The 27,765-nt window shown below is 37.4% G+C and overlaps 1 protein-coding gene across 2 annotated transcripts in view; it reads right to left on the bottom strand.

The window, feature by feature from the left end:
• Positions 1 to 4,972: 4,972 nt before the first annotated feature.
• Positions 4,973 to 27,765, bottom strand: part of LOC114664456 (zinc finger C3H1 domain-containing protein-like) — a 97,444-nt gene continuing 74,651 nt past the window's right edge. The window contains exons 25-35 of one of the 2 annotated variants that reach the window (XM_028818551.2): positions 24,852 to 24,957; positions 24,570 to 24,768; positions 24,237 to 24,325; positions 22,128 to 22,235; positions 18,168 to 18,272; positions 17,600 to 17,765; positions 17,332 to 17,432; positions 12,432 to 12,533; positions 12,233 to 12,272; positions 6,165 to 6,227; positions 4,973 to 6,053 (exon numbers count right to left, since the gene is read on the bottom strand). In XM_028818551.2, coding sequence (XP_028674384.1) covers positions 5,916 to 6,053; positions 6,165 to 6,227; positions 12,233 to 12,272; positions 12,432 to 12,533; positions 17,332 to 17,432; positions 17,600 to 17,765; positions 18,168 to 18,272; positions 22,128 to 22,235; positions 24,237 to 24,325; positions 24,570 to 24,768; positions 24,852 to 24,957 — 1,217 coding nt within the window. In that variant the 3' untranslated portion in view covers positions 4,973 to 5,915. Of the gene's footprint in view, positions 6,228 to 12,232; positions 12,273 to 12,431; positions 12,534 to 17,331; positions 17,433 to 17,599; positions 17,766 to 18,167; positions 18,273 to 22,127; positions 22,236 to 24,236; positions 24,326 to 24,569; positions 24,769 to 24,851; positions 24,958 to 27,765 lie in introns of both variants that reach the window. The other variant, XM_051933431.1, reaches the window with a different exon arrangement.

Raw genomic sequence — 27,765 nt, 5'->3', positions numbered from 1 at the left:
GGCTTTACTCCAAGTTTAGGTTTTATACATCGCGATTTGAGCGTGGAAATGTTCATACGCAACATTTCTGTGCGTACGCACCGTTTATACATGAGGCCCTAGGTGACACACCTCTCAGCTAGGAACAGGCAACCGAGGCTACAATTAACATGGCCTCACCAAAACTGGACAATAGAAGATTGGAAAAACGTTGCCTGGTCTGATGAGTCTCGATTTCTGCTGTGACATTCGGATGGTAGAGTCTACAGAGCGAAAGCATGGATCCATCCTGCCTTGTATCAGAAGTTCATACTGGTGGTGGTAGTGGTATAATGGTGTGGGGGATATTTTCTTGGCACACTTTGGGCCCCTTAGTACCAACTGAGCATCATTTAAATGTCACAGCCTATCTGAGTATTGTTGCTGACCACGTCCATCTCTTTATAACCGCAGTGTACTCATCTTCTGATGGCGACTTCCAGCAGGATAACGCACCATGTCACAAAGCTCAGATCATCTCGGACTGGTTTCTTGAGCATGACAATGAGTTCACTGGACTCAAATGGCTTCCACAGTCACCAGATCTCAATGTAATAGAGCAAATTTGAGATGTGGTGGGTTTGAGATTCATATCATGGATGTGCAGCTGACAAATTTACAGCAACTACATGATGCTATCAGGTCAATATGGACCAAAGCCTCTCAGGAATGCTACTGGCACCTTGTTGAATCAGTGCCAAAACAAATTACGGCGGTTCTGAAGGCAAAAAGGGGGTCCAACCTGGTATACCTAATAAAGATGTTGTCAGATAGATAGATAGATAGATAGATAAAGCACTATATAAGAGATAGATAGGAAAGGCACTATATAAGGGATAGATAGGAAAAGCACTATATAAGAGATAGATAGTACCTTTCATATCTATCTAGATAGATAGATAGGAAAAGCACTATATAACAGATAGATCTGAAATGCACTATATAAGAGATAGTTAGATAGACATGAAATGCACTATATAAGAGATAGACAGAAAGATAGATAGAAAAGGCACTATACAAGAGATAGACAGAAAGATAGATATGAAAGGCACTATATAAGAGATAGACAGACAGAAAGATAGATAGATATGAAAGGCACTATATAAGGGATAGATAGATAGAAAAGGCGGCTCCTTTGTCCTTTTCTAGGTGAGGACGCCAGACGGTTGAAGACAGCGGTGAGAAACGTTGTTCCTGCAGGGCTGCAGGTTTTTGTTCCAACCTGATTGTTCAATTAGAAGCCGATCGTTGCCAATAACAAATCTTACTTAATTTCATGGCTTGTTAGTATTTTGGCTCTGCTATGTCAGGTCATTCTGCTATTGTAGTTTTTTTTTTTTTTTTTAATTTTATTCTGTTAACATCCAAGTGATTTGTAGCCTGAAGCAGATGGGTAATTCTCAGTCCTTCACTTTTATTTTTCTTCCAAATATTTTATTAAACCAGAAAGTTCACAATAAATCCGCACAGGGCTAACTGTAAACAAGATTGATTGAGAACTTATTGGTAATGAGGAATAATTAAAGATGGTGAATGCGGCTCCTAAAAACAAAAATAATGGGTGGGAAATCTGACCAAGCAGGACAACTAAAATGAAGAATAAAAATGTTGCTTGAGCAATGAGTGCTTTGCTGCACATGAGATAATTAACTTCTCATTAAGAAGTTGGGTTGGAACAAAACCTGCCCGAATGTGTTTAACATGCACGTGCAGACACCGTGACTCAAAGTGGAAAATTAAAGCCATTTGCCAGGAAAAGCCATCACAGATGAATTACTTGGGAGCTTACAGGTTGTATGTTAGTTACAGGAGCCCTAAAAGGACTGTATTGCTTCTGAACGTTAAGGTCCAGGGGGTTCCAAAAGCTAACTGGTGTCCTCTCAGCCACTGGCAAGCCAGGATTTGCATCCTTGTGACTTAGACTAGGGCAGACTGTACAACATGGAGGGGAACAATTTCCTTTAAAATGGTGGGAGAATCATGTCTGTCAGATGGAGTAGCTGTGCCATGACACCCATTGTTCTGGCAGTCTGCCGTTTGAGATTATTCCACGTGATAAATTGTGGGTCTTCAGTTCAAAAGCAGAAGGGGGACTTGTCATAGGAGACAGCCTGACAGTTGTTCAGGATGCAGCTGAGGGTGGTGGCCAGTCACTAGTAGACACTGGGAAGTCTACACATGATCGTCTGCCATGTTTTGGATGACTGTGCTTAAATGCAGACTTTTTGACAGACTAATTGATGATCCACAAGTGTTTCTTTGGGCCTACTCACCCATACTGCAGGAGCAGACAACTGAAACCACCATTAAGTGCACTGCCTTCTCTTAAAGCGCTCTTCAAGAAGCCCTCTAGTGGAAGACATGAGAGTAGCAGACATGTGGACACAGTCCTCTCAAGTTCAAGGTCTTCGTCTTTGCTTTGATCAAAGCTCTGGGTGAAGAAGAAACTCCTTTAATAAGTCTGTGCACTATTGGGGAGTCCCAAATAGTGTAAACCCAAAGCCTTGAATATTTTAAAAGTGGTAGAACTTCTCATCCATTGTAAATGCATGTAATTTATACCATTTATTATATATGATCTCAAGGTTTAGTAAACTGAGTTCACATGGAATTTCAAACTACAGCCAGACGGCATTTAGTCAAGATCTGCAGAGTTCCGCATCTATTAGGTGACGCTGACCTCTGCGTTGCTGCTAACAAACACTTGAATGAAACTCTCCAATCAGGACTGAAGTGCTAAGGAGTCTGCAAGACAAAAATCAGGTACTGCACTGCACTGTTTGCTCAAGTTGGCATCACTCTGATCATGATCACAGCTAGAAGATGAAGCTCATCTGCTAGTTCTTGCTGCTTAGGTATTTTGCCAATTAAGTTTTGTTTACTTTGAGAGGAACTGATGCCAGACTTGGTACTTTATTTGTTGAATGAAGAGTCACAATAACCATCCAGCTATATATTATTTCAAACTTTCCAGCTTGATGCTCCTTTATGCCACATGAAGAGTACAAGTGTCAGTCAGTCATTTATTTACCAAAATGTACTTGTATTTAAATGAAAGATGACCTTTACTGTATATTTAATTGATAACCAGTTAGTGGTGCTGCTGACCAAGTATTGGACCCCATGGGCTTCCTCTTACAGTCCAGACATTTGCTCAGGTAGACCTGTAAAGGAAGACTATGGTCATCTGTAACTGGCCTCGGGATGCTGGAGGCTATGCCATATACAAGGATGACTACACACAAATTGTGCACTTTAGTAAAGCACTAGCACACCATATGCATAAAATGAACACTGCAGTGAACCATATTCATATATAAGCCTTTTACGGAAGCTGTGCATTCTCCGCTTTTCTTTGTGCTTGAGGTGGTCGACGATGCCGTTTCTTATTTGTAGAGCTTCTGTAAAAGGTCAAATTCTCCTTAGAACAAATAAGTACAATCAAGCCAATGCACATCTTCATCACTGGTGTGCACCAGCCCCAGGTTCTTGGCTGCATGGTGTAACTGATGAGATCTTCATCCTATTCATGTTTGTAAATGCACTGCCTACTGTCACACACGTGCGTTTGGAAGGCAGGCTAAGGGCTTGACAGAGGGTGTAAAATAAGGGCAGGGACTGGCGAAGTGCATCAACCTCTCTTCTTCCACTTCTGCAGAACATCTGACCACAGGCCTGCTTAAAACTCCTCCAGGTCCGGCACTCCCTTGCTAGCCACGCCTCCTACTAACCTCACTTCAGGTTTTGAACCCCATGGAGCCTCCTCTTCCTCCCTCGCAACTATAAAAGCCTAGCACCTTCCCTTCCTAGTTTGTCCCTATTTGGACACTAAACCAGACAGTTCTCTGGAGTTACTGATTTCATTTGCCTGTTTGTGTGCAATATACAGGATGGATCCCTAAGTCTTTCTGTCTTTTTTCTTGTTTTTTACAGTACATAAACTCACAGAGCTTGTTTTGTGTAGGACGATAAGCATCAAGAAAACAGAAGGACCAATGGGGAGGAATGTCAGACAAGTTAACATGCAGTCCTGGAGCTGCCCCACACCAATCAGTCGAATCGTAGGAGGTGTAACAGTTTTGTCACTTTTTGCTTGCATATCCAACCAACATGTTTAAAACTTTGCCGCCTTTATAAAGTCCTCCATTTTTAATCACTAGAAGGAAATGATTGTGCCAATCAATTCTTACTTAGCCTCAGAGCTGCACAAGGACATTTCCCACCAGTAGACTCCCATACATTATTTGAAAAGATACTGCTAATCTTCACCTAGCTCCTTGTAGAGCAGGAGCATAGTAAGTTTGACGCTGTCATAAAGAGCTTGTGGTCTACATGTACTTTACATTTTGTCTGTATTGTAAGGGACCTTATGACAATACATATCGTGAAGTGTGCTATACAACAAATATTGATTGCTGAAAAGTATAAATTAGTCAAAAATGTATTTATTGAACCAGAAGCAAGCACTTAAGGTCCATAATTAAATGCTATATGGATGGAAAAAATACATCAGTAGTTAAAGAAATAGCTTCAGATGTTTGCTGTGTAAGAAGCTGTTGTAAAGACACAGGTGGCTCCCGCAAATGTGGTAAAGCTACTTTACCGTTGTGGCAGCACCTTGAGTACTTGTTGGCTGTATTACGTCAGCAGGCCAGTACAGTGCGTGACATGGAAGACGACGAATAGGAATCGAGAAATGCGTGTTGGCTGAGTGTGGGCGGGACCGGTTTAGAAGTGGAAGCAGGACGAACCAGAAGAGAAATATATATAAGAATGTTTAAACCTCCAGGGAGTCTAAGTTATCCGAGTGTCCTCAGATGGCTGAGGAGTCTGTCCCGTCAGGCACAGATCTTGGGATGGAGGGGTCAAGAGATTTTGTGCAGGGCTAACAGAATGCATTACACAAAAAACAAAGTCAAGAAAGGTTAAAGAAAGACTCTGCAAGTCATTGGTATAAATAGTGAAAAGAGTTTAATATAAACACATTGAGATAACAATACTACAAAGTAGTATTCCATACAAAACAGCCAAATGAAGGTTGGTGTTCAACTGCTTTTTTGATATTCTTTATAACTGTTTATATAGATATTTTTTATAAATATATATATAAACATTGATAAAATTATTTTTGTTTTCACAAAATGATTGCACATGAGCTCTTGCCCTTTATTCTTTCTCCAGGTTCCGCATGTGGAAAATGGGGAGCCAACAGCAAACTCTGCTGCACTTTCAAGTTCCAGTAGTCTCTGCGGCAGAGTCTCATCATAAGCAGAAGAGACCCCGGGGAAAGACTTTCTTCTACCGAAACGCGATCGACATAATAAATTTGCAGAGATTACTTTCAAAAAAATACCTGATGTTCCGCTTTTATATAAATTAATATCCTGAAATAAAGAAAATTTACAAAATATGGTTCTTGGAAGAAAACAAAAAATATATATATGTACGACAAAGTAAAAGACAGAACGAGTTGTTTAGCCCTCCTATTAACATGTAAACATTAACACCAAAAGAAAGATGTCACAGGCATCAAACTTGAAAGCTTGAGTAAAAAACTCAACGACAGTACAAAAATAAAGAGGAAAAAAAAAAAAATAAAAATAAAATAAGATCTGCCATTCTGAAGAACCATACTTACGTACATGATGTAAGAAGATTCTTAAAAGTGCCCAGATTTAGGCCAAGCAGGAGGAGTTCTTTAGCCTTGGCTCTTGGATGTCTTGAACAGAAAATGTTCCCTGGCGTCAGGAAAGAATACTGCACTGGGGAGGAGCGACACTTGCATCTGCATCTTGCAGACACTAGAATTTTTTTCTCTCTCTCCATGGAGAAAATTTTTTGACTTAAGCCATTAAGATATTTTGGGGAGGGGACAGAGGACTAACTGTACCCGTAGGTCAGTGATCCTTTCCTTCCGTTCTGTTTGAGCTCAAACTTAAAAGCTCGTCTAGACTGACTCCAGCCTCTTGGCACTTGGAAACAAGCTTTCTCAGGTTATCAGTTTTACCTCCTTCTGAAGCTTCAAACAAGAGTTGCTGTAACAAAACAAAAAAAAAAATGGAAGCAGATTTTACAATAAAGGTGAAAAGCACAAAGTTAAAAGAAAGAAAAGAAAAACAACTCAAGGGGTGAAAAGGAAAATTTACATCTTTCCATAACGAAGCACAGAGGGGCAGCTTCTGTAGAGCTTGGCGATAAAGACGGCGGACCTGTAATATAGTAAAGAAAGAAAAGAAGCACAAGATTAGGGGCACTGCACCAATTAAAAGGAAAAAAATAAAATAACTTAAAGCTGAGACAGACTAGTCTAACTGTAAAGTAAACCTAACTGCTTATAATGGAATATTACAACAGGAGTGGCCTCTAGATTATCCTCCATCCATCTTCTAATCTGCTGTTCAAAAGAACTACAATGTGTAAAAGTAATGAATTATGCAAGGCAAGCTCCTAGAAATAAGGAATCAGTAATGTGCTCTGCTGCTTTGTACTATACATAAACTATAAGCTATCATCTAAAGCAACTATGTAAAAAAAAAAAAAAAATAATAATATGATTTCAATTAATGTAAGTCAACCTATCTTGGTATTTTTTATGTCTATGAATGTGCTCATTGATAGGACGATGCCCAAACTAGAGTTGGTATCCACTTTGTGGGACCCTGAATTGGTCAGTTTGTTAGATAATGAGAAGACCGATTATAGAAGCAAGAAATTAAGTGCTGCGTGGCTGAACTTCTCACCGAAGATGTTTAATGTCATTGATCACGGCAAGTAAAAAGGTAAATGGGTCAATAAGGATTCTATAAACCTAGAAAACACAGTCTACACTGTCTTGGTTTCTCTTTTCCAGTTTAATGGCTATTCTTCTGTTTCCACCCACAATTGCCGACAGCAATCCCCCACCCTCCCAATTTCTGGGGTATAGGAGCACACATTTTATAACCACATGTCCTTGCTAACGCCAACCTCGTTTATGTAACTTTAAGAACATATAAGAGGGACAGTGAGCTTACTCAAGTCACAGGCATAACAACCTTGACAGTGAAACTGTAAGAGGCTCAGTTGCAGTAGTTACGGCCCCTGTCATTATTCTGTGTTATTTGGATTATAGAGCTAAGACATGGGACCTGTGCATGTATCACAGCTTTCACTACATGTTTAAAACTAACAACTACGAACAAGAAAAGTTTGTGTAATGAAGTTGTATGAAATCCATGGAAAACCCAATCAGCAGCTGAAAACATCTCGCAAGTGTTTTCTTAAACAGCAAGTGACTGCTTTATTTACCAAAGCCACACATGTTAACCATTATGATGCCAATTATAGTACATCATATTGATTTGGATGGCTCAAGCCAACACCATGAGCATCACGCACAAGAATAGAACCAACATAGGGTGCTAGGCCATTGCAGGACACTTTTCCTCTTACACTCTTGGGGGAATTTTTCAGCAATTTCTGCCTGAGGGGAAAGACCACCCAAATAAAGCCTTTTTATTAAATTTTTCACTAAACCCTGACAGATAACTTTTCAAATGTAATAGAATTTGTGCTTGTGTCAAATTTAAACATTCCTTTACTTAGAAAATGCTGCTGAACTAGGTGAAAAACACAGGCACTCAGTGATTTTTTTTTTTAATTTTTGTTTTCTGATACAGTATGGCTCGTGTACAAGTAAATGCCAGGTCTGCGTTTTCACCTCTGAGGTGTTCCAAAACACAAAAAGAAATAGTTACAGCATTTGGCACCCCTCCTACCTCCAGAAGCTTTCCAACCAGGGAATGGTCAAAATATTCATATAAAATATTTTTATGTATATTTATATAAAATATAAATGATTTCTCATATACACACAAACATTCATCGTATATGTATACACACACAAAAAATAAAATAACACATTTTTGTTTATTATGCTCGCCTATGGCTCTCTCCATTTTTTTCAAACATGGGCATATTGCCAATCATTGGAAACATCTCAGTCTTAGCTATAAAATGGTATGAAGCTTGCAAAGGGATGACCCACCAAGCCACAGCTACCCCTCTAGAAACGCGATGTGGTAGATGCCAGTCATGGCTCCCCGGCTCCTCTTCTTTGGAGGATATCTCATGATCGATAAAATCATACAAACATGCACTTGGATTTGTAATGATCAGGAGAAAGTGTTGTAAACACTGATGTATCACTTTTATATATTCGCTGTTGTTTTGTGAAATAATATGTGAAAACACACGAAAAGTCAGACTTCTGTGGTATGACAGTAGTTCATTATGCATGCCTGGGCTGGGTCCTTTTGTTTAAACATAACCTTGTTATGTGTTGTAGGAAATATAATAGTCTCAGCTATCCAACGCTATGAAATTTGAGATGGTACTGAGCCAGAGCTAAATCCCCCCCCCCCCCACCAGAAATTCCAGGTAGTTGGTGCCAGTCATGGCTGCCCAGCTTGTATTCTTCTTTTGGATGATATCTCATGAATGATGCATTGAACAATAACTTGCTTGGACTTGTTTTGATCAGGTGGAGTGGTGGCTGGGATGCTAGGGATCTGCACTAGCAATCGGAAGGTTGCCGGTTCGAATTCCGTAAAATGCCAATAGGGACTCTGCTCTGTTGGACTCTTGAGTAAAGCCCTTAACCTGCAATTGCTAAGCGCTTTGAGTAGTGAGAAAAGCGCTATATAAATGCAAAGAATTATTATTATTATCAGGAGAACCTGCTGTGATATGTCACTTGTATTTGCTGTGTTTTTGTGAAGTAATATGTGAGAGCACACAAACACTCAGATGAGTGGTGTGACGCCTGTAGCTCATGTTTGGTCATTCAGAGCGAGGGTTCAAGGCACTGGTTGAGACCCTTTGACTGATGTATAGAATTGCTGCCTAACAGCAAGTAATGACCCTTGCTTTCTTGGCTAATGCATTTTTTACTTCTGCAATTCACTTCCAAGAATTTATTTTCTCCCCACGAACAGTTCTTATATTATGCCGATTTATGTATGTCATAGTATGCAATTCCTTGTACAGAATAATTAGTTTTTTCAATTTTTTTGGAGATATATGAAACACTGCACATATGATTTCATACCAGATTAGTAGTCAACTGCACATACTGTAACAATATGATCATGACGATTGTGAAGTTGACACCCATTGCTTGAAAACCAGGTATTTTTTGTGTCAATTGTGTGGCATAGTTCACCCACATGATGCGGCAAAAGATTTTTTTTTTTTAAAAAAAAAACGTTTTTGAACCCTTGTTCGGCCTGGTACCAGGTCACTTAGGGTTTAAGGGGCATGGCAAATTAATATTTCCAAAGCATTATGTAGATAAAAAACCATGAGAATCCAGAGGAAAAAACATGTAGGTACACAGATAATTTGCAAACACCACAAAGGTGGTGACCAGGCTGCAATTATAACAGTTTTCTGCAGTTTTCACTGCTGAGCAACACTACTTTGTTGTTTCACCAGAAAAGCTATTTAACTGAATTATTCAAGGGATCACATGCTAAAGAATATACGATGGAGTTCTCTACCTGCTGAAATACTTTTTGAAGAGAAATAGTATTATCTTAAAAAAGCGGGTCAGCATACAACAGGCAAATCAGAATAAAAATCTAAAGCAGCAGAAAACTATTTCTGCACTTTCTAAAACAAAGACCAAAGAAGACTGTCATCACTGGAGAACAAAGAAAGAAAACATGTCTCTGGAAACACTGCCTCACACCAAGTAACGAGCCTTGCTTTCTTGGCTAATGCATTTTTTTTGATTCTGCATTTCACTTTCAAGAATTGAAATTATTTTCTCCCCATGAGCAGTTCTTAAATTATACTAATTAATTTATGTCATTTATATGCAATTTCTTGTATAGCCCACCGCTGTTTAATTGGATGTTTTGGGGGGCTCTTTGATAGTGTATCAAAACAGGCAGGTTAAAAAGTAAAAATTAATAAATTTACAGGTGAACTGAGCAAATGGAGCTATTTCACGATTAGACAGTGGAAACTTAACTTGCATATCAACGGCTTAGACATTCCTTCAAGAACCTCTAACCTACTAGGGAATAAAGCTTTACAAACAGTACAACCCTTTGATACTCTTGGTGGGCTACAACCTGATCAGTGTAAAGGAAGAATTGCAAACAAATAGCACATTACCACAAAATATTAAAACTATTACACTCATACATATATAAATACAGTTAAGACAAACCACTACATTCAATCAGTAGATGGCTGCCATGCGACACTAAATCACCTTACGTCTTTTATTATCTGTCCATGGAGTTAAAATGTTCAAGATAGAATGATTCAGTATTTGTGGAAAAACTAATATTTAAAACTCAATACTATAGCAAAATACTTTAATTTTTTTAAAACATCTGGCCATTCAGAATGACAAAAGAGTTATGCTATAAACAAACTAAGGCAGCCTCCATTTCTCTATGATAAACTTCAGTTCCTAACAGTACTGACCAAAACCAGTCTCTTGAGATTACTCAAGGCATGTTGCAGTTACAGCTGTAGCAATGTGGATATTAAAAGTATCAAGAGCTCAGAGAATAAAAGCCAAGATGTGTCTATTCACAAATGGCACTTGAGGACTGGCATTCATCATTTGATCCCTAGAGGGAGAACTAACATTGAGGATAATCTTAAAATCTGCGATCTTAATCATTTTAGCTAGCAGCACAAACATCAAGAGGGCTTTAACAGTCCATGTGTGACTCAAATCACTGCAATCTTTCTAAAGAAATGCACAGCAAGGAACAGACACTACAGTGAAATGGCAACTGCTGGCGAAATGTTGAGTGTCTGTAGCTATTTTAGGGAATCACTTTGGTGACTTAATAGTTATTTCAACATTAAGTCCTAGTGTGTTTTATATCCATAATAAACCAATATACGTTTATGTATATTTTGCAAACAAACAGAGCACACTCATATATAAACTGAAAAATTTACAAATATACACCAACACTATGTAATATATGCATACATTATAGATATGCATACATTATAGATAACACACAAGGTATTATATGTACATTAACGGCATATACACACAATTATATAAAATGATACATTGAACACCTGAAATTGTGTACTAGCTCTACAGTGGACAGTACCCTTTACTTTGAGGACTGATCATATGAATATCACTTGTGGAAAAAGGTGCAGTAAGGGAATTGGCATTGGATAGTAAAATGTGAAACTACTGAAGTGTTAGATTAACGGTTCTAAAGCTCAGTCCCTGCTGTTTCTGCAAATTTTCATTCCTGCCACTTTCACAACCTGGCAGACATTTTTACTTTTATTTGAATTTCATTAACTAGCTGACCTAGGTAAGCCATTTGTGTATTATTCTGCAATATCTGCACATGCTTAACTGTTTTGTCATTGTCTTTTTAATTCACTTTTTCTGTGGAGTTTGCTTTCTTCATTATATTCAAATACCAATAATTAGCAACAAGCAGAGGAAAGAGGCGAGCAACTCTGGATGCTAAAGGGTAGCTACTTCAGCGTTACCCAGTGGTGTAATTCTTAATAAATAATGACTTAAATATCCAGAACATTGTTTTTCTTTAAAGTACTAAAAAGTAAAATACTTAATTAACGCATCTAACCTTTCAGTAAAAATTTTGTGCAACCAGTTCTTAAAAATACTTCTGGAACATTTGGAGAAAATAATTTGCTTAATAAAAGTAGGCGACAAATTAAAAAAAGAAATCTATTGGGGCGAAAACCTCCAGCCCACAGGACTGAACTTTAAAAACCCATTTTTTAGAAAATAGGACTAATTCTTATTATATTAAATAGATTGTTATTATGCCAAATGTATTACGCAGTTACACTGCTAAAAATGTGTTTGTTGCAAATGGTAAGTGCCTAAAAGAAAATAATTTTACTTACTAACACTTATATTTGTATTACAAACAGCAAAATTATAAAACAATATAAATTAAATTAGAACACAATATAATTGCAAACAAAGCAATACCTGAAGATTACTCTTCATATTTAGAGTAAAAGTAACTATTGGTTTTATGGAAAATATGACGATGCAGAAAACTTTACCTAATTAGTCAAATCTCTCATAGAGAGAGGGGAAAAAACTAAGACATAGAGCTAAGTGATATGATAGTTGCAAAATGAAAACAAAGCTCACCTTTCTCAGGTACATTTACTTCCCCACTTCAAATACACTCACCTCTGCCCGCCCTTTCAACTCATTTTCAACAGCAATGGCACTGAAGAGTAAAAATAAAAATGCCCATTTAAACATCGCTACTTAAACTGCAAATCCTCCTTCATTAAAGGTATGTCTGCAATTGCCCTATAACAGAAAAGCACTGACAGACCTCGAGGAGGGTAAAGAAAAGAGCATCAAGACTCATCTGATTTATTACATTTTCCAGGTGGTCAGACAGGTAGGGATGCTGCTGGTTAACATTCGAGCTTGTACTCTCAGGTGCTGGATATTGCCCTCTGTGTATTCCTCGTGCAGAAACCTAGATGACAACAGATATTTCACATTGCCAATTTATACATTTAGCCACTTACCAGAAAATAGTCTTTTTGGCCACTGAATATCCGGCAAAACAACCAGCAAGGTTTGAGACATTTGGATAGCTGGACTAATTTTAAATTGCCTCCATGTTAAAAAAAACATTTTCTACTAAAGAGCACTAGGATGTTGTGCCATGTTAGCCATTATAAATGCAGTGAGAAGTCAAGTAAAATGACACCTTTTATTAGCTAACTAAAAAAGATTACAATATGCAAGGCAAAGGGGCCTGAGTTGTCTCAAAAGCTTGCATATTGTAATCTATTTTAGTTAGCCAATAAAATGGGTCATTTTGGTTGACTTCTCACTACATCCATAATGGCAAAATTGTACTTAACTTCTTACTAAAGAGCACTATAGACATAAGCAGTGGGTAGTCAGTTCTCATTTAACTTCACACTTGCCAGTTAGCATTTATTCAACTCAAAGAACATTACCAAAGCCTTTGCAAGTCCTGCTCTGTGTGCTGAACCTGTGCCCAAGGCTACTGCACAGTAATAAGCATCATTGGAACAATTCTGAAAAGAACATGCCATTGAGCTGAATAAACATGTTACTCCTATTCACATAAACTGTCCAAAATAACATTAAGTTGTGATGTGAAGGTCCCTAAAGTTCTACCCTATTACCACACTATTTGGTAATTTATCACATTAATCTATGGTTCTTCAAGTAATAGAAAACCTAACATTTGTGAGAAATCTGCCTTTAAAATGTCTCAAAAGTGTCCCTGTGATCTTGTTACAAAATTATTAAAGTAACAGCCTGTATCCACTGTACAAATTCCTTTCATAATTTTAGGTTTGCTTAAAATGAAAAGATTGAATTCATTGAAATTCTCCTCCTGGCTCATATTTCTTAGTTCCAGAATCAACTTAGTTGCTCTTCCCTAGACTCTCTCTAGTGCAGCTAGATCTATTTTGTAATATGGAAATCAAGCTGATGAGGCATACCTATCCCCCTGAAGACTCCACTAGCTCTTCTTCAGCATTATCCAGATATTGCTTTAATCCCTCCAGAGTGTCTATTGTCAGTCTGTTGTGTCCTTTACTGCTCTCCCAGTAGGCAATGCCTTGAACACCTTTATAAAAAGGTGTCCAGGGGGCACCCAAACTACATGTCCAAACCACCTTATGGGCTTGACAGAGAAGAGCGGGAATTTTATTCTGAGGTCAAAATCCTCTCAAGTGAGAATGAGCCCAACAACCCTGTGCAGGAACCTGACTGTAACCATCACTCAGTCACCACCCAGAGCTTGTGATTATGGGAATGGATGCAGATGTTGACCGACTAGTAAATCAACAGCTTCATTCACAGACTTAAGTCATGCTTCAACAACATACTCCAAGAGAAATGTCTTAAAATGCTACCACTGCAGCAATGTAGTGTCCAATCACACAATTACAGTACATCTGCAAGGAAAATGCCACACTTTTCTGACCTCCAATTTGTCTACTGCCTTCTACTGCCTGCCACCCACTTCCATGCAACTTTAAAGAGGCACATTGACCACAACAGCTTGACAATATCCAAATCACTGCTGTGAATGTGAATTCTGTGTTGGACCAAACCCAAATAAGACATCTGGGTATTGCTTCCTCCAGTAAGTGCTATTTATCCAGTGTATGAGTTCCTTAAAGTGCTCCTTACACCACCAAAGGAAAAAAACTCAATTCAGGTCAGATAATGTTTACCAGCAAGATGATCTCTAACCTCTACCCAAAGCTACAGCTGTATGAACAACACTGTGTTTAAACAGGGTACTTGTTATGTGGCTTATGAAGACTTCATAACCATTATACTGGTGTTATCTGGAGATATGAGCTCCTGTTACACCAGTTTACCATGGTTAAGTCTAAGGATTGTGATTGGATAAAAAACAGTCCAAAAACAAAGACCCATTCCTTTAACTGAGAACATACAGTACTTGCATACAGTAAGCAGCTCCTGCTAACAAGTTGTTGCTGGGTTGACCGCTACAGTCTCATAGGTCTCGGCCTAAAATAATTTACATCAAGGCACTTGTAGGTTACACTGTACTCACTCATGGCTACACACAGCACTGACACAGGAACCAAACATTGATTTGGAGCTCAAACTATAATTTACACACCTAAACCTACATTTAATAAATAAATTCATAATACATCGATTTGAAAATGGGTCTCTAAAATTAAATATCTTTCAGTTTAATTAAAGAAGTATTCAGCTTAAATTATATTATCACTGTTCCATTTACTGAGCCTACAATAAAACACATCCAATGGCCTCCAAACCCTGTTTGAAATCAAAGATGTAGTCTGACCACAGTTATCTTCTTTAGTTGTGCTGGAACAATGATGTGGAAAACTGCTATTGATGGACTTGTTTATTCAAGCATCGACTCAAGTCATGAATGAGAAGCAGTGGCAATGCTTGTATTTTGAGGTAGCGTTAGGCTAACGTTGCTATCACTATTTTTATCTTCTGTAAAAACAGTACTGTGATGACCATCCTGACAAGTTTTTGCTAATTTATATGAACAAAAAAGGAAAATTGAGTCCTGTCTGAAAATTGTTTATCATATTATATACAAGAAAACTGCAAACAAACAAATCTGCAACTGCCCAACTCACTAAATTTCAGTTACTTTTTTTAAATCGAAAGAATAAATGTTTTCTCCCCAATAACAAATTCAAGTATTGATTCTTCTCTGCATGAATCCAGATAAAAACAAAACTAGCTTAAACTCAAACATGTAAAATTGTGCAAAACTACAACTTTTCCAACTCTGCACACAAGTTGCCTATGTTTCTTGTTTTTTTAACCTTTAAAGTTATACAAAATCTGATTTGTTTTTATTTTTGAAAGAAAAATATATTAGTTCTCCATAATGAAAGTAATTGAATTAACATTTTAAATCTAAAAGCTAAGGAAAAATAGTACCCTCAAGATGCACATAAATTTTCTGCCTTTGCATAGCTAACAAACACTGATAACGGTGATGGGCAAACTTGGTCCTGGAGGCTACAACAGATGTGTGTTTTTATTTAAATCAATCTGACAAACAGGACATAAATTAAGACAGTAAACAAACCTTTATAGCCAACTGTTTTTTTTTTTGCCTGGTTTTGTTGACATTTATAAAAACAAAAGCACAGACTATTGATGTTAATTAAGTCAAATGTTTTGGTTTTAGAATATTTCGTTTTTTGAGACTCTTCAGTTCTCACTTTGTGAGGGACCTAATAAAATGATGAACATAAAATATTGGTCTCAATAATAAAGGCTCTGTACTGAGCTCATAATTGTTGTACTTCATAGCTCTTAGACGTGACTTGTCTCATGCTTTATGATCCCACTTTGTCCTTACATGATCTAGCACCTTTGTTGTAAGTATTTATCTTGGTCTTTTCTAACCGATTCAGCTAAAACTTGACCCATGCATGTGGCCTGGAAAGTAGAACAAAGGATGCATATGGAGATGTGGGAGGGCTGCAATGTGTAGGCTAGTAATGGGTCACAAACGAATGTCATGAGCCATGTCCTTGAGAGGCAGTAACCATTTCAGACAGTCTTCTTGGCGTCCCATAGTGAATAATACACTTTCAAATCCCTTATTTACAGAATCACAGGTGTACACATTACAATGCCTTTTGATACTTGCACACGCAATTCTTGCATATGCCTCCACAGCATAAACAATAGTGACAACTGAGGTAAATTTGGAAATCTCCTGGAGAACTCAGTACAGCATGTCCTCTGTTCAAACATCAGTGCACAGATGGAAACACAAGTGACTATTTTGTAAAAGGTACGTGCTAAAGGAGAGTAAACAAGCAGAATATGCCTATCCAAAATTTCTGCATCCTTTTTATTTTTCCCTAATAAAAGCAGACACTACAAAGTAAAATTAGTAAAGGCCGGTCCAGACTTCCCATTTAACATCTTTCAAGTTGAGGCTTGTCTCATCTTAAATCTCTTCATCACAACTCACTTCATTCTAACAGTTGCCAGCTGAGGCACAAGTAAGGCAAAGGCATGCTGATTCTGAAACTGCAGAATCCTGAGAATATAAACAAGGCACTTTGTATAAGGGTAAAGGAAAGAACACAGTGCTCTTATGAGATGCTAGAAAATACTGGGGGCAAATGAGGACAGAAAAAAATAGTATATAGAGAATTCCTAGTACATAAGAGAACCATTTAAAAAGTGAAATATATCTACAGTATGTGCACATCTTCAGCTGTCTGAGAGCAAGGAAGTAGAAGTGACAAGGTTCGGTCAAAAAAATAAAAGTATTAATTGACACTCATCATCCACTCTAATGCCTATTCAGAAGTAACCAGCCTATTAAATAAAAGTAGTCGTACATTAAGTACAGGTCTATGATTTTACAAAATAAATGTGGAATATTTGGTGAAAAAAAAAAAAAAAAACAGCTTTTCACCATTAAGCTCTTTTAAATGAAGAATCATAAAAAGGTGAAAATTGAAGATTCAGGGCATTTCCTAATTAATTGGATATGACAAAATCTGCAGCCACAACAGCTCTCTAAGACTGTGTTTGCCCACCACTATGAAATAATCTAAAGCCACCTTTCTTACAAAAAGTATTATCTATTTTATCTGTTTAATTTACTTTCAAATAAAAAGGGTCATAAAGCAAATCAATCACTCCTAAAAATGTATAACATTTCTAAAATAAATACAAAGATTACACACAGACTCACAGTCTAACAACATTATGTTATATTAGTATACCTTAATGCCAGTTCAACATTAGTGCGCATGATGTATCTGAACCGTTCCAAAGCTTTGGAATGTTGCATCTGGGGAAGACAGCTTAAATAGAAAGATACCACCTGTGAAACATAAGAAGCATGTCACAAATGTACACTTTTCAAAGATTAAATGCGACATACGTTCAAACTCTTAAGTGCACCTAAACTCTCTATTCCATTCCAGTTTACTTAGACCAATGGCTTACAGTTTCAAAAAATTATTTAAATGATGATGCAAGGGTGCTTACCTTATTATGAAACTCAAAATTGGTCCAATACTCAGCTGAACTGAAAGGGACAGTATATCGAGTGGGCACTGTCACCAAACACCTATGCAGTAGATCTGTAAACATTTTGAAGTCTCGGGTCTTGTTTTTGGATCCAATAAGTTTACTGCTAGTAAAAATTAGATAACTGGAGAAGAAAACAAAGCCGTTAAAATTGATGTCGGGCCAGCAAGTCCAAACACAGCTTATTTGCCACAAAATTAAAAGACATGCATAGGAAGGATTAAGCATAACAATAAAGTGACATTTCAAGCTTGTAATTTAAATTGAGGTACAGCAGACCCGTTTCATTCCTGAACAAAGGGAGCATTATGCTTTATCAAAAGACTGCGAGAGAAAAGTGTCAAACTCCACGTAGGAGAACTTCATGGAAAATCCAGCCGCCGCCTCTCCAACCTAAGCTATTAAGAAACACGTACAATGGAGACATAAAACAACACTGGAGTGGCTTTGAATGGGTCTGTATGTCAACAAAAACACACTTTCTAAACAGACAAAGAAAAACAAATATAACAAGAATTCCACTTACTCCAGCCAAAGTTTCTGCACTATTTCTTGCTGCATCACAACACCCAAGGCTCTTTCAAATGTATCTGCTGCTTCAGGAAAGCTAGCATGCACAGATTGCCATAAGCTGGGAAAAAAAAATTTTAGCATTTACTTTTCAAACCAGGTGACTAGGTATTTTGTTATTAGTTAGATTCCAATTGGGTGACCCTTTGTTTAAACTCAGGGTTGGACTGACACTGTTACATTACACTTTTTTGCATGATCTTGCTATTGTAAAGCAGGATTTTGGTTTAGTCTCCCAGAATGAAGTTCTCTGAGGAATTTTGAACAATTAATCTCAATTATTAATGTGAAAACAAACAAACTAAATTATGAATGACAAGTGTAAATTGACTAAAACTGTTAAATAAATGAAAACTTTAGCTTTACTGTAGTAGGTGTATGTTCCTGCTCTGCTTTGGCACATGTTCAACCAAAAAAGGTAAACCTCTGACAAATAGTGCAGATAGGAACACACAGCACAAAATTTCTGGATGGGCAATTTTAATGATGGAATGTGTAATGATAACCATGTTGACGAAATAAATTTTTTTTGGCTGTATTTTGTTTATTAACTTAAGTTGAAAGTTGGTTCCCACTAAACAGGGAATTTCATACTCAAGGACTTCAGTGGGAAATTAAAGGGAAGGGCATTTAGAACTAAAGCAGAAAGCACTTCTTTACTCAAAGTTTTGGGGTAATCTGGAACAAACTACGAGACATGCGAGGCAGAAACCTTAACAACATTTCAGAAGTATCTAGATGAGATACTGGGACAGCTTAGGTGTTAGACAGGAAGGCCTCCACTTGTTTGTCTAATTCCGTATGTTCTTAATTAAGTACAACTGATGTCACATGACTTCTCAATGGCCATGACACTGTTTGAAAGTGAGGCCACAACATACCTTTCGTTAAGAATTTATATTTTTTTTTTCCAAGGTTCAGCATTTAAATTTAGAAAGTGACTATAAAAATCTAAGTATTCTAGTAAGTAGTACTAAATGTCTTCCGTTTGTGAGGTCCAAAACATCCATAGCTCCTTATTCCTTCCTACTACATTAAATGCAGTGTACTTCTGGATGAACGTTCATTGATTGTCAGCTGCCACGCACATAAGGCCCATCCTAATGACTCAAGTCAAAATCAGACCTGCTTGTTTTAATCAGGGGGCCTTATGGACTAGGTGCAGTGAGTCAATGGGCATGTCACATGACATGATTGTCTACATGGGAGCACTCTGCTGACTGCCTCTCACTTGCTAAGACTATGTAAATGAAGGCAACAACCTGAAAATTGCTGGAAAAGTCATATAATGTGGTATCTTTTAGATTGTCCCAAACAGACCATTGCAGAATCCCCAGAAATGGTTGGGCAGCCAGTTTGCTGAAGTTTCTAGCATTGTGACTGTGTGCTGGTGTCCATTATAACCAAATTCTACTAACTAGGGTTTGTTATCCTCTTTCATGTGGTCAACTGGCCATAGTTCAACTATTGTGTTAATGGGCAGACATTATGAGGATCAATGGTAATCAGTTTGTAGCTGCTTTGTTTTACTGTGTGTTTCTGTATGATTTTGTAATTAGTATTTTGAAAAGTTTGAAACTGGGTCACTCCATGTTAAATAAACCAATGGCCTTTGCCCTTTGGACTCAAAAAAAAATTCTGGAAAAATTACGAGTTGAACCCATGTTAGTCAGGAGACACCCTGTAAATTTTTTTTGAAGAAAGATCAATACTTTACAAAATACCCCAGTTTACCGAGGGGAAGGGGGTGTTGATTTTATCCAGCCCATAGCTCAACAACTAAACCACCAAGCAGGCTCAGACTTTGCACTGGTACAATAATTGTTATATTACGTGATAAAAGTAGAACATTTGGTGCAGATGACCCTGCATGATCAAAATAGCCCCTTAAAACTGACCAAATTTGAGTTTTTGCTTTAGCTATTTTAGACCTCAGAAACACAAATTTGTAACCAACACAGTTATCTGAATAAGGAAAAAAATCAAAGAACTATATAGGCTTTTGGAAAAAGCAAACAGAAAAGTAACTATCAGGGTTTGAACAGCACACCGCTCAAATCCAAAAAATCATTTTGTATTTCATTTTCAGAGCATCTTAACGGCATTTGGAATGTGTAGATAATTTTAAAAATATTTTACATTTATTCTTCATTGTCCATTTCTTTCTCAAAACACAAACCTTACTTTTCTTATGCAAATATTTCATGTTTCTTTTCCATTCTAAACATAGGTTGAATGCACCATGTATGAATAATGGTAATCACTGAGATTTCAATCAGTAAGTTATCAAAAATGTCCAACTTTTCTTCATATCAAATCGCGATGCCCTCTCATGTTGCTGAACAGAGAATGCGATTCTCCATGGCCAAGAGTACCTGGTGAGTGTCTGGTGACAGCCTGATATGTTTAATGCATCAAAACTATTCTGCAAAGTCATTCCAATGGCCACCTAGAGACAATATTTGCTGGGTACCATTACAGCGGTGTCATTGTACTGCTTAATGCACCTACAACAGTCAGTGGGAGGCAGTACCGTCTTGACCTCAAAGACAAAGACACCCTATGCTCTGCACTTCGATTGAAACAGAAATGAAATGGGTCACATTCTTGCTTCTGCAATACCAAGATGTTAACATTCACTGCTGTCAATGTCCTGCTCCACTGACAGACTGAGGAGATCGTTCGTCTCCCACACTATCCGACTTTTCAATTCCACCCTTTGGTACAGGGTTTGGGTAAATGTTAACATTATACAAAGTTATTGTCCGTTTTACCTGCATTTTTATCACTATTTAATTTAATAGTGTTTTTTATCAGTATGCTGCTGCTGGAGTATGTGAATTTCCCCTTGGGATTAATAAAGTATCAATCTATCTATCTATTATAATTAGTGTTATATTTAATGATAAATCAAGCAGTTGTTGTTCATGTGTTGTGCTTAATGTACCTTTGACTATTTATGTTTTCCATTAATCTTATACCCAAGTTAGTGATGAAGAACTTGATGATTACCATTACTGACAAATGGTGAATTTAACCCATGATTAGAATGGAAAATAAAAATTAAAGATTTACATAAGAAAAGTTAAGACTGTTTTTTGAGAAAGAAGGGACAATGTAGGATACAGAAAAAATAATTTTAAAAATGTCAAGACATTCCCATGCATTAAGCTGGTCTGAAAATTAGACCCAAAATGATTTTTTTTTTTTTTTTTTTTTTACATTTGAGAGGTCTGCTGGTCAAACCCTGATGCAGTCTGTTTGTTTAAAACCTTTTTGAAAAGCCCTTTGTAAGTATCTAAACATGGAAAAGACTATATCAGTTAGAAGTATGCTTTCTGAAAGCCTGAACATGAAAAAGCCAAAGACGCAAAATATTTTTTTCCTATATTTGAAGGTCTGCTCTTACCAAGTGGTGTCACCTGGAACAAATATTTTGATTTCTTTACATACTATAACTATAATGGTACAGGTCACTATAATGGTGTAGGTCATCAGGTATGGTCTTGAGAAACCGATGAAAAAATAAAGCTGTGAAACCCCTCTTTCACAAAATTGGCTGTATCTTGGAAAGTACTGATCTTACATCAAAATAATTTTATAGGATGTCTCCTGAATAACATGGGCACACCCAGCATTTTTCCAGAATGTTTTGAGACCGAAATGCATGGAATTAGTGGAAAAATCAGTTGATTTGACATGGAATGAATCAACTGCAATTACCTGTCAACACAGTGCTCTGAGACTGCACTCAGTGAAGACTGCTAAACAAACACTTGAATTGAAAAATGACTGACTATCGATTGACAAACTTAAGCTAAACTAATGACCACACAAAAAAATTAGATGTTTATTCATAAGTTGCTGTATGATGCCAATACAAAACAAGGTTAAAAAATGCCCTTACAGAACTTACCAGTAGATAAGCCACATGTAGGGAACCTGAGCTTGAAGCTCACTGCTATATGGCTCTTTGATGCATGGAGCTTTGAAGTTATACTGCACTGGCACATTTAAAAAATACCTGCAATTAAACAAAAAACAGGAGAGAATTTAATGAAATGAGACACAACAAGATCTCTAGAAAGCATGTCCGGAACACATATGTTAAGTTGAACCAAAGAAATTTTTTTGCAAACATCTTTGTATTCATAAAACTTTACTGTCCAAAAGAGTGTATCCAAATGCATTAAAGGATGTGTTTAAGATAAGGCAGTCATAACACTTTCACTGTGAAATATAAAAAGGCATAAAAAGTAGAAACTTGTAGAAACAAAATGGTCCCAAAGATTCAATTTATTTTGTCACTATTATACATTAAGTACAAGAAAACGTGCTGGTCACTACTCCATTTGATGCAGAAACATAACGCTATATATTGGAAATATGACACCATAGACACAACATACTAAACAAACCAAAGCCAGTTTAAAAAATAAAAATTTAAAATAAAAATGTTGAGGATGTGCAGATATAGACTGATTTTCCACAGCATTTTCAAAAGTTAAAGCACTGTTGATAATTCCTAACAAGACATGGTGTAGAGGAATCTTAAGAGATAGTCAGCCATGTGGACCACTAGGAGCACGCTCTCCCAGGCCAAGTTAGGAAAATCAGTCTCGAAGCGTATAAAATAAGCCAGAAACTACACACTCTGAAATAGTTAAAAGAACTGTACAGACTGAAATATTTTTTCTACTTTCAACTTATCTAAAAAAAAAAAAAATGTTTTGCAACAGTATCAGCTTGATCACTGTCAATGATTGAGAGTTTATACTCTATGTGATGATAACTCTATAAAGTTAGTACTATGCAATACAGAAATTACTAAGGGAAGTCACTATGCGTCACACTTTATACAAAAAAAAAAAACAAAAAAAAAAACAGCCATCATGAGAACCTGAAAAGCTTGAGTGAGATTGTTCTTTTGACACCCTTTGAATATTTCACTTTAGCTTTTCCTTCCATAAGGATTTAACATTCATTTCCTTGCACAACCTCAATCCAGCAATTAATAACCACCCCACAAAAATACCTATAAAACAGTCAAACTAACTGTTGTAGCTGATAAAATTGCTCTCCCCCTCCCCCAGGGTTAAAAACTTCAGAGTCAGCAAGGAATCAAGAGTTTAAAATGAACCACTACTGGCAAAATACCAGCAAACATGACAGGAAGGGTATCAAATCTTCCAGTAGCCCCAACATCTGCCCAGAATTATCTGAAGGTTTCTTTTTGTCATTAAAGACAAAGTGAAGGGAGGATTGCACCTTTCCTTTTTTTTCCACACACACAGTCAGAGCAGTGCCTTTCTTGGTCTTACTTAATGGATACTTAGAGGGGAAAACAGGCACCCTTTTATTCATTAATTAGTAAATTAGTGGGGGTTGGTGGGTGTGAAGCTGAAGGACTGACACAGTCTAAGTATATATACAGTGTACATTATTAACTATCTCCCTTGCCAAATCACACAATGAAGTATTCACCCTGCCCAACAGCTTTTACTGCCACCTTATCTTTAAGAAGACGACAGCTTTGTTGAAGAGGCCTCTGTGCAGAGCTGTAAAGCAATAAATGCTTTGACCTTTGGGTTGGCGCAGTTTAAAAGTATTAAATTGAAGTGCACGCAAAATGTGATGCAAGTCACTTCTCATCTGCTTGGGTTAACAAGATACCCAGCATTTACATGTACATCACAAAGTACCTTTGTTCGTTCAAGCAAGGATGGTTTTTATCCTCAATTGCTGCAGGCTATGCTTTCCGTTCAAGTGAATAAATAAAACCAGAAGTTTATATAAAAGAAAACGCACTCTGCCAAGAAAAAAAAATTGCACAACATCTGCAGCAGTATGTACTTTTAAGTCCAGAAATGACCTGATGAGACAAAGTGCAACAAGGATTCCTGATCCCTGACACTATTTATTTGAATGATGATGGGTGCTTCTTTAATTCTTATTACAAAACTAAACTACCATTAAAGGAACTATTCCAACAATGGCCAAGAGTTCTAAATGTGCTACATCTCACCTTAATATATTAACAGAGTTCTCAGTTGAACTTTCACAGAAAGCCATGACAAACTCTTGAAGCAGTTCTGAGACAGCACTGGATTTTCCCTAAAGAAAAAGACCAAAAAAAAAAAACAAAAATGGGAGTGACAGAAGAAAACATTTTTTTAATTTAACCTTAAATGTGTAAAAAGGTCATTATATATTTCATTTGGAATTCACTTTACATAAGAGCATCATCTAAATAAATGAAGGATGCCCGGCAGAATACTAGTGGAAACAACCAGGCTAGAATGCTGAAATCAACAAGGGTAATGGTGGCTTGTATCACAAAACAAGAAGTGTGGCTTACCTGTGATACAAGGAACTTGCAAGCAGAATAAAATATTGCTCCACTGTGGGGGGAATTTCGGAAAGCTGTGTGCCACATCTCTGCTGCTTTATCACCTTCACCATTTATTACATAAAGATTTTCAAGTGTTTCCAGCAGGCTTTGAGAATCAGGACAATCAACTAGGATCTTTTCACACAGCTGAATTGCAGCTTCACACCTGGAAAAAATAGAAGGTGAAGCAGCGTGAGACAGAGGCAAGACGATGTCTCAAAAACCTCACACATTAAAAACGTAACTTACCTATCCAAAAGCTGATTTAAGAGAATCATATTCCTGTAAATTGGAAGGCAAGCAGCAGTCTTCTCTCCAGCAGGAATGTGTTCCTCCGTACATGCATGCACAGCGTCTACAATAAAGAAAAAAAAAAAATTTTAAAAGCATTTGTGGGGATATAAGAGAAAAGTGATATACCGCAGCATATTTTGCAAGGGATGGACTCAATCCCAGTTGGACTGCCAGTCCATTACTGTGCCTACTGGCACACACACCTATCAATGAAACCACCACATTTTTGCAGATGTAGGAGGAAAACTATCAAACCAGAGCAGTATTTCAACCCAGGATACTAGGTCTGAGAGACAGGAGCACCAATCACTACAACACATATTCTTGAACTTTTATAAATAATTTTAAAAAATGCAAAAAGCAAAGGACAAGAGAGTTTAAACTGGTAAAAGTTCATTAATATTTTTTTTTCTTCAGACACTCCCAATGGTGAATAAAACCTTACAAACTTTACAGATTGACTGCACCCATCAGGTTATTACCCAATGCACTGGTAACTAGGACTAGAGTCCCAGTTACTTGTACAGTGGGTATAGAAAAGAATCACCCCTTTCGAAATATTCCCCTTTTTTGCTTTACAGCCTTAAATAAAAACATACAAACCAGCTTTACTTACTCAATGTAATCTATAACATCCATGTGAAAGGTATCACAGCTACAGTTCACAAGAATTAAAAAAAATACAAAAACAAGAAATACTGAGATTAATAAAGGATCAACCCCCTCCTACACTCAATCAGGTGTAAGTAAGCACCATTTCCATTGCAGACCACCGTTACTGCCGTCCTTCCACCTGTGATCAATTGTAATCAGTGTGATGAAGCATAAAAACAGCTGTTCCTGGAGCATTCCCTTGCTTGGTAGTGCAACTGGCAGGAAACAACTGACTATGGGTGGCAAGCCACTTTCAAAAGTGTTAGAGTTGTGGACAGACATAAGACAAGAAATGGATACAAAAAAATCTCAAAGGCTTTATCAATCCCAAGGAGCACAGTAAAGTCCATAATAAAGAAGTGGCAAGTGTTTGGTACTACTAGGACCCTCCCTGGATCCGGCCATCCCTCCAAACTGGATGGAAGAGCAAGGAGGAAACTGGTAAGAGAAGCTACCAAGAGGCCAATGGCCACTTCGAAGAAGCTACAGGATTTTATGGCAAAGAGTGGTCATTGTGTGCATGTGACAACAATTTCACAAGCGCTCCACAATTGTGGCTTGTTCGGGAGGGTCGCAAGGAAAAACCCAGTTCTCAAGAAAGGCCACATTAAAGCTCGTTTGAGCTTTGCCAGAATGCATCTTGAAGATTCTTATACCAAGTGGAAAACAGTCTTATGGTCAGATGAGACCAAAATCAAACTATTTGGCCTCAATACCAAACAGTAAACCTGGCGGAAATCCAATGTAGCTCACCATCCACAACTCACCATACCTACAGTAAAGCATGGAGGTGGCAGCATCCTGTTGTGGGAGTGTTTCTCTGCCGCATGGCCTGGGGCTCTGATTAGGGTAGAAGGAAAAATGGATGGGACAAAATACCATCAAATTCTTGAGGAAAACCTGCTACCCCTCTGCCAGAAGGTTGAAGATGGGCAGAATGTTCATCTTTCAACACGACAATGACCCAAAGCACACAGCAAAATTGACTACACAGTGGCTGAAGGAGAAAAAAGTGAATGTCCTTGTGTTGCCCAGTTAGAGCCCAGACCTAAATCCTATTGAAAATCTGTGGAAAGATTTGAAGATAGCAGTTCACCAACGCTCACCATCCAATTTGACTGAACTTGAACAGTTCTGTAAAGAACAGTGGGAAAATATTAATAGCTCAATCTAGGTGTGCAAAGCTGACAGAGAAGTATCCCAACAGACTCAAGGCTGTCATTAAAGCAAAAGGTGGTTCAACAAAATATTGACATGGGGGGGGGGGGGGATCCTTTATTAATCTCAGTATGTATGTCTTGTTTTTGATTTTTTATAATTTTTCTAAAGCAAAAAAAATGTGAATATTTCGAAGGTGGTGATTCTTTTCTATACCCACTGTAATTGCTACTGTCAGCTCCCTGGAAACCAATTTTGTCCTGAAGTGCACAGTTTGAGAGGATGAGGGAAATAAACATTTTTACAGAATTGTCAGAGAAAGCAATAAAATAAAAGGAATCTACAGAGCTAATTCCTACATAATTTTACATATATAAAACTAACCTAGATAAACAAAATTCAAACACTGTCATTTGTTAGAGCACATCCCATGGTTAATACATCTCGGGCTGGGCAGGAGAATCTTTCCCACTTAAAGATTCCCCTAAAAAAAATACTCCTCAAAAAGGAAGCCCACTCAAGCCCAATCATTATCACTAGGGAAGGGATACAAGGCGTAAATATGTAGGGACAACTGTATTACATCTCCTGTTGGGTAGCACTGTGTGCAATTGGAATGATGCTCTTCTACCTTAAAGTTTCAGAATGCTGAGCTCAGATCACAAACCAGTTATCTATTTAGAGATGGTGCATTCTTCTAGTGCTTGCTCAGAGCTTCACAAAGTATTTCAATCATCCCACACACCAAAATGTGCATGGCAGATTGAAGTGCCATCAAATTAGACAAAAAAAAAAAGTTTGCATATTCCAATTAAAAATAACTAAATATTTAAATACAGTCAAACTTTGGTTAACGATTCTAGGCATTAAATTTACATTTGATGTGCTTCTTTTATTCTTTATTATGGTAATGGCTGAAGTGGTGAAAAACAGCAGGAACAAATGGCAACAGACAAAAAAATAATTCCTAGCGGTACTTAGTCAACTGTTACTTAAATACAAGAGCCATTACAATCCCAAGCATCTGCACTGTCATATTGCTTTCAGTCAAGTACTG

This window comes from Erpetoichthys calabaricus, chromosome 1, assembly GCF_900747795.2.
Source record: "Erpetoichthys calabaricus chromosome 1, fErpCal1.3, whole genome shotgun sequence".
Taxonomy (NCBI): Eukaryota; Metazoa; Chordata; class Cladistia; order Polypteriformes; family Polypteridae; genus Erpetoichthys; species Erpetoichthys calabaricus.
The sequence above is the reverse complement of the archived record's forward strand: the minus strand, read 5'-3'. Positions and strand labels throughout refer to the sequence as shown.